The sequence below is a fragment of the Orycteropus afer genome, unplaced genomic scaffold (assembly GCF_000298275.1).
Source record: "Orycteropus afer afer isolate SDZICR_OR568_19922 unplaced genomic scaffold, OryAfe1.0 scaffold00032, whole genome shotgun sequence".
Lineage (NCBI taxonomy): Eukaryota > Metazoa > Chordata > Mammalia > Tubulidentata > Orycteropodidae > Orycteropus > Orycteropus afer.
This window is the reverse complement of record NW_006921619.1, coordinates 6,588,022-6,595,939: the sequence shown is the minus strand read 5'-3', so window position 1 is coordinate 6,595,939 and position 7,918 is coordinate 6,588,022. Positions and strand designations below refer to the sequence as shown.

At 54.3% G+C, this 7,918-nt stretch overlaps 1 protein-coding gene across 1 annotated transcript; it reads right to left on the bottom strand.

Moving 5' to 3' along the window:
• Window positions 1-376: 376 nt before the first annotated feature.
• FAM131A (family with sequence similarity 131 member A) lies at window positions 377-5,978 on the bottom strand. The gene is made up of 6 exons (XM_007935945.1): window positions 5,891-5,978; window positions 5,129-5,268; window positions 2,870-2,963; window positions 2,430-2,612; window positions 2,140-2,256; window positions 377-852 (listed from the first exon to the last, which is right to left on the bottom strand). Exons 1-6 carry the CDS (start codon window positions 5,976-5,978, stop codon window positions 377-379), a joined length of 1,098 nt encoding a protein of 365 aa, XP_007934136.1.
• Window positions 5,979-7,918: the final 1,940 nt, after the last annotated feature.

Genomic DNA, 7,918 nt, shown 5'->3' with positions numbered 1-7,918 from the left:
TCCACTCAAGCCGGCCACACAGCCCAGTCACAACAATCCCCTCGGGTTTGTATCATCTGAAGAGGAAATGTGTGTGGCTTTTTTGATTTAAGAACATGAACACCACTGTCTGCCACAGCTGTAGCCATGCCCCAGGGGCCCCGGGCAACCCCCAGCAAACCCCTGGAGTTGGGGCAGGACATGCGCCCCCAGCCCGGGCCCTGCCTCCTCTCCAAACACTTTCATGCAAAACACACAACGGAGGAGTGAGTGAGTGCCCCCAGGAGCCCTCTGGGCTGTGGAGCTCTGCTGGAAGCCTTGTGCCCGAACTTGGGCATGCAGACTCTGCCCCCAGCTGAAACCAGGGGACACATGCCACCACCAGGCAGAATTTCGGTCACTGTTCTTCTGGCTGTGCCTCCTCCTCTTCTAAGGACACCACCCCAGAAGAGACTACATCCGAAGCTTGCCGCTGCCGTTCCCAGCTGCCCACTGGCAGTGGGCAGAGCGGCTGGCAGTCCTCGCAGGGGGCTGGCTCCTCCTCAGCAGGAGAAAGGCAGGACTCCGTGAGGGGCGAGTTGTAGAGTGAGTCCTGGGCCTCCAATGGGCCCAGGCTGCGGAAGGCACTTTCCCGGCTGGGGGGCAGTTTGGCGAGGAGCAGCTCGTCGCCCAGCAGCTGGGAGGCCAGCCGGGCCGGGGAGCCCAGCAACCCATCCTCCAGGCTGCACAGACTAGAGCATAGGGTATCTGGGGAAACGGTCTGCGAGCAGTCGCTCTCAGGCTCCACAGAGCCCTGGCGCACAGGCCGGGAAAAGCGCCGGCCACTGAAGAGGTCTTGTAGGTGAGGCCCCAGGGGCAGCTGCCCAGATATGTCTGGTGGAGGAGAGAAAAGAAGACAATTCTGCTGGCCCCATTTCAATTAGCTACACACAACCCCTCCTTATTTACTCCAGCCTCCCTCTACCTTCCCTCATAGCACTGGGAGTCGGGGGGTGGGTAAGACCATGAGCTGGGGAACCTTGGGCAAGTCGTTTAACCTCTCAGTGCCTCAGTTTCTTTAATGGTGAATTGGGGATTCAAATCGTACCTACCTTACAGGGTTGTTTAAAGAACAGAATCTGGCACACAGTAAGCAAGCAATAAAGCAGGGCCACCATATATTGTTATGTAGGTTGGTCACTGCACAAGAGAAGCCTGTCCAAGGTAGGGAGTGAGGACTGAAATCCAGCCCACACTCTACTCACCAAGCAGCATGCCCTGGCATGAGACTGCACTGCCCGGAGAAAGGGGTGCCTTTTTCTAATTCGCACAAAGATTCCACATGGACTAGGTAGATAAAAGTTATTATTAGGGCTCGAAGCAGGCCTGGAACTCAATCAAACAAAAATGTTTGTAGTTTAGGGCTCTGTCTTGGCCTTGGGCATCCAAATCAGTGTCCTCTGGACCACAGCAGCATCTGATCTACTCTAATGTACTGCCCACCTTGGAGAGTTTGTTAATTAGCTGGAGGAGTGGGGGCTGGTAGAGGCAATCTTCAAAGGCAAGGAGGGGAACAGGGAGGCCAATGAGGCTTGAGACCTGAAGCTACAGAGAAAGCCAGCCACCACGTGGTCTGGGGAGTGGATGAAGAAAGGAGGGGAGTGGATGATGAAAGGAGGGCTGTGCAGCTGTGCACACCCCCCCACCCCACCCCAGGGTCCCCTGTGCATATACTGGCCCAGAGAAAGGCCTTCAGGAAGGTCTCCACTGGAATGCAAAGATACTGAGCTGGAGCCAGGGCTGTTCCAGGCCCAGCACGCTTTCTTGTTTGCCTGGGGCCTGAGAGATGCTGTGAGGCTGCACTGCAGCTCCTCTGTCTTGCACAGCCAGCCAGCAAGCTGGGAGAAGCACAGGCACAAACTAACCCTTCCACAGACACAGCTGCAGAAAAGGTGTCAGAAAAGACTCAGCACCCGGCAAAAAAGAACTGCTCCATTTCCAATGGCTCATTATCCACCTTTGAGTGTAGATCCCACTCCTGTCCTTGGAATGCCTGGACAGTCTGCCCCTCTCTTCTCCCTTTCGAAAGGCTTAGGGTATTCTGGGTGCAGCTTTGCAACCCCGGGGCTTATCAGGCAGTTCGACCCTAGCTGGCAGCACTAGCAAGGGATGTCCCCTCACCTGTGTCAGTTCCCCCAGCAAAGTCTTCATCATAGGATTCATCCGTGGAGTCCTCACCATCCACTGAAGACCATGCCCGGAGCTTGGCTTCGGCAATGGCAAACTGTTCAGCCACTCCTGCGGGGGAGAACACAGAATTCATTAGCAGAGGGGAGCTAAGATTAGGGCTCAGCCTGGAGGCAGGATAGGGGGTGTGGTGGTGAAAAAGACTCCAAACCCCACAACAGAGCCCAGGAGATAAAGAGAGCGCACTGATGACAAATGTGGCTGATCCTCTTTCCAACACCCACCTGCTGCAAAGCGAGCCTCTTGTTCACCCTCACTAAGGTCCGAATAGGAGGAAAAGGCTGATTCTAGGGCAGCAGGTGAGTCGCTAGGCTTGCTCCAGCCCTTCCACTCAATAAGGTGAGCTACTCGGCCCTGGGCCATGGCAGTGGGCTTGGTCACGTGGTCCTTCACCACCTGAGAAATACCTGGAGGTGGGACAGGATACAGAAACCTGGTAAGATTATGGGCCAGGGAGCAACTGGTCAAGGAATGCCAGGGGTGTGGTAGTTAGGGTCCACATAGGCTTTTGGGTGGGCAGATATGGGGATCAGAGTTATCTGAGAAAGAGAGGAAAAGAGATCCTAGCAAGAAGTCATAGGATATAGTCCCAAAGGGCATGTGCAGAAGGGAAGGGAAAGGACAAAGTGGCCAGAGACATGGGGATGGGAGCCGTGTAGCATACCATGCAGGGAGGATCTGGCCAGCGCAGCAATCTCCTGGATAGTTAGGGCTCTCCGGGACTTAGGCAGCATTGCGACTGTGTCTCCAACATTCACCTTGCATGACAATCACCAGAGGATTAGTGCCCCACTGATAGCAATGACTTCCTCCACATGCCCATATACCACCCAGAAGCTGGAGTCAGGAGCTGGGAAGGGATACCAGGGCAGCACCTATGTCCCAGTGGCCGCTAGGAAGTGTAAGCACAAATTGTGTCTTCCCGGGGAGCAATGGAGACTCAAGTAGGCCCAAGGGAACAAGACTGCCACTAACCCTCTATCTTCCCAGCTCCCAGAGGGGAAGAAGACAGGCTGGAGAGCCATGGAGTGAGGCCTCTGAGAAGAGGGGAGAAGAGCAATGGAGAGGGTATAACATCAGGGTCTTCTTCAGCATCCTCTTTTCTTTGTGCCCTCCACCTCTCAGTCTTCAGACACATTCTAGTTGTTTCTAAACTGCCTACGAGAGCCCCAAACTCAGCATGACCAAAAGCAAACCCAACACCTTCTCCCCACATCTGGCCCTACTTCCTGATTTCCTTACTTTGCATCACCCACCATTCTCCCATTCACCCTGGCTCCAAACCATCAATTTCTCCCTAAGCTTTGCTTGCCCCTATCTGTTGTCAAGACCTAATGATTCTACCTCCAAACTGCCTCTGATACTACCCTTTCTACTCCCAATGCCACTGACCCTCCTCAAGCCCTCAATGCCTCCTATCCAGAGTGGCACAAGCCTCCTCCAATCTCATTTTCTCAGCCTAGAACGTTGTATGTGTCATCACATGCACACACAGAGTCTCTCTTTCTCCCTACCCATGGCTGGCCAGTGGCTCCTTCTCAACCTTCAGGGCTTGGCTGAAATACCACCCTTGGTGAAGACCGTTCCTAACCACTTTCCAGTAGTTCATCCCCCCTGTTGTCTGACAAGTCACTATCCTCTATCAATGTACTCCATTCACGGCCCTGCATCACAATGTGTAGTTAGGTCTTTGTGCATGTTCTTGTTACTTGTTGGTCTCCCTCACTGATCTTAAGTTCTTTGAGCTTGGTCTGTTTTAGTTACTGCTGCACCCCAGTTTAGCACAGTGCCTGGTACAGGGTGATCTCTTCAAACACATAGGCTAAATGAAGTAGGGTATAAATGTAAACAAATAATTTTCCTGGAGTACAACTAGTCACAGCATGTCTTCATTTAAAATCCTTTCAGGGCTCTCCCACTGCCCAATGAAGTGCAGGCTTCACATTGAAAACCCTCAATAAACCTCACTGCTCAAACCTTCCCAGACAGAGGGCAGCCCTCCTGCCTCCAGGTAAAGGGACCCAGATTTCCTCTGGGCTAAAAACATCAGCCTTGCCAGACAAAATGCTCCTCACCATTTAAGGCCTGACTCAAGTGCCACCTCCTAATAATGCTTTCAGCCACAGTTTTCTCTCCTTCTTATTCAAGCCCTCTGCACCCCCACCAATACACATATACACACATTACTCCTGCATCTCTCCTGAGAGGCCAGGTAGCAGGGCCTTAGTGGGATTCACTTGGGTCCCTACCTCCACCCTGCACCTGGTTCAGTGCTTCTTGGCCAGCTCAGCAAATGTTTCTCTCAGTGAATGAATTAAGTCAGAGAAACAGCCCCTACCTCAGCTGCCTAGCTTTCCTAGATCACATTCCCACCTCTCACGAATGGGGCCTCTGCCTGCTCCTTGACCTTGGCACGCCCACTCCCCCCCCTTTAGTACCTGAGGGGCAGGGCCCCCAGGGGGGCGCCGGTGGCTTCCGGCCAGGCCTGTGGGGGAGGAGCACTTGCTGAGTGTTTCCTGGATCGCTCTCCTCCCTCCCTATCTCCCTCCCTTCACGCCCCCTAGCCACCGCCTTCCCGGTGGTGCTTCGTGTAGTTTCGCGCAGCTGCAACCAAAGCTCAGCGAAAAGATGTATGTCTCCCTGGCAACCCATCACCATGCAACAGGGTCTCCCGGGATACGGCCCGGGATGCGCTTACGTCAGCGCCACAGGCTCGAGCTGGCCCGCCCGATGGCACAGCGCCTAACAGAGCAGACCAGGCGGGGGCGGCCCTGCGGCCCAGCCAGCCGGATAGCGCCTCCGCTCACAGGAAAAGGGAGCCAGAAACAGGCTGGCGAGGCGGGGGTGGGATACAGATATACAGATCCCCTTTATGGGAATACAGTCCTCTCCCCACATACCACCACCACCAGGGGCCCAGCACCTCTGGCAAGTCCTGGCTGTCCACAGAGGGGCGGGAGGACCGGCTCCAGCCTTGGAGGGTCCGAGCAGATCCCAAGGAGGTTAGAGAGAGACCCCGAGGAAGTTCGATCCACTCCACAGCCCACGCAGGGTCCGAGGCTACTGAGAGGTGTGGGGAAAACTGTTCAGCTGGGATCCCACTTCTGCCAGGACCCCCATTTTCATCCATTGTCACCATATCACATTTCTTTACCCCTCCCCCCACCTCCCAGCATATAAGCAACCCACTTGGTGCTCTCCTTAACTCTGAAAGCCTTATCCCACAGTCTTCACCCTAGGGCCATCTTTTGTGGTTGCCCACTTCCTCCTCTTAATATATTTTACTATCAAAACCCAAAGAAAAAAACCCAAATTTTGATAAATTGTTTCCCAGACTACCTATTCCTGTTGGAAAGCACACAGAATTTCTCTACCACAATCACTGTCCCCCACCAACACCTTGGACCCTTCGTAGGCTCCTCCTGCTGCCTTGGTTCTTTCCTGTCACTAGCCTCAGCTGAAACGCAGATCTTTACTCTTCTTTAATGACAAACTCATTTTGTTCTGATTTTCACTTCAGTCCCTTAAAACCCCTTCTAGATGCTCTCTCTGGCCCCAGGTCCTTTCTCTGCTTCCACCTGGTTCCTAACATCCAAGCCAGAGTAATTTTCCTCTTGCCACCTGAGCACCCTTCTCCTCACCTTCCCATCACCTCCCAGATTATATCTATGGTCCATAGTCTCACCTCTGCGACTTGTCTGACAAGTCCATCGTCCTCCAGGCCCTTCACGCTGCCACACAAACATTTTGCCCAGCACAGAAATCATAGGCATACTGGCTGTGTTGATGCCGAGAATCAAAAGCCCAGAACCACTCCAGGCTCAGCTCCCAGTTCTATTCCTGTTTTGGCTCCGGATGCTGAGATAGTCCCCTCCCCACTTGGAACTTTTGCCTAGTCACACATAAGGAGAACATTCTTGCCTCATGGTTTCAAGGAGGTGGGTGTGTGAAGGGCCCAATCGAGCTCTCTGGGGCTCGGGAGCTGAGGCCCATCCCCTAGACAGGGCCACTGGGCAGTGTACATCACAACTGACCTTTAGCTGGAGGAGCCGTCTCTGTCCCTGGGCCTCAGCCAGCTGGTGGTCCCCAGAAATGCTACCAACCAGAAGGAAGACATGAGGTTACTGGCCATCCCTGGGCCCAACTGGTACCTACTCAGGGTTCTCAAGGCCAGTCCTGAGGTCAGCCAAACTCTTCCCTGACTATAAGAAAGAATGCCTTCCTGAACTCCAAGCCTTAGCAGGGTAAGGTATGTCAGAGAAATCTGCTGATTCTCAGCTTCAATAGCCATGAGGTTATTTTAGGACTACAAATCCCAGAATTCCTTATGGGAACCCAAGGGAAGTACAAATCTCTGCCAGTCTTAGCTCCAGAGAACCTCAAGTACCAACCGCGCTAAGGCCTATGTGTCTGACCACCTGCTCTGAAGATGCAAGATCCATTCCAAACCCAGTCCTCAATGTCACAAGTCCTTGCCTGGTTTTAGGCTCAGAGAATTTCATGGCACTGAAATAAGTAAGTTGGCAGACCTTAAATGCATAGGACTAAGGCCAGGCCACAGCATGCATCACCATCCATGGGAACCAAGGCACAAGCAAGGGCCAGCAGGTGTTGGGAGACCTGATGGTGGGACTTCCTCTTTGGGTGGTTCGATTTGTTTTTGCTGGGGGTGGGGTAAAAAAAATTAAAACAGTTTTAAGAAGTGAGAGGGGGTTAGGTGCTCAGAGATCCTTCAAATGTGGCCCCAGTTCCCCTCACCAACCAGCTGACTCTGAAAGAATGATTAAGTTTTAGGCAAAAACTCTGTACTTGAGTATTGGCCAGTGTTTGCAACCTACTTCCTTAAGGGATAGAGACACAACGTTAGGAGAGGAGATTTTCCAGCAATGGGCCACTCCCAGGGCAGGGACGGTAAAGGTATTTGAGGGAGAGGGGGTCATGCAAGGCCAGTCGCCAAGGGCTAGAAGATGAGAGCATCAAGTTAACTAGCCCCTCCCAAAGCTGTGCACCTCCTGCCACCCTCAGAGATGGGAATGCAGGCGGAAAGCGACGAGGCCACGAGACTGCCCTGCAAAGCCTAGAAGGCAGGCCACAAGAGCGAACCGAAGAGGTATAGCCCCTTCCCTCTCATTCCAGCTCCCTCCTCCTGCCGGGCCCGCCTACCGGATGCAAGCTCCTCCCTCTCCTGACACCGACCCTCTCCTCAAACCCCCACGCACCCGCAGCCCGCCGCGAACCGAACGGCTGAAGCCCGACTCCCCAGATCGTGCCCGGCCTCCGCCTCTTACCCTCACCCGTAGAGCTCCGAGAGCCCATACAGCCCATGCCGGAAATCCAGGCACGCTAGCCTGTGCTCGGGGCCCGGGCCATCGCCTTGCAGAGGGTCAGGCCGTAGCAGCCACCGGGGAGGGGAGGGGAGAGCCCGTGAAAGAAGGGGGGGTTGGGAGCCGCGCGTCCGCCGCCGCTCCCGGGAGAGGGAAACGGGCCGGTGACGTGAAGGCGGGGGCGTGACCACTAGCGTCACTAGCTACAGCAGGCGGGGCGAGAACGACGTCACAGGCACGCAGGGACGGCCTAGGACCGAGACTAGAATAAACCTCTCCCAAGGCTGCAAAGGGATACTTAAGCCAGGGAAGAAACTCAAATTGGGCCTGAACCACCCAGCCACACTACATGGAGGCAGAAAACCCGTATTTTTTGTTTTTTTGCTACA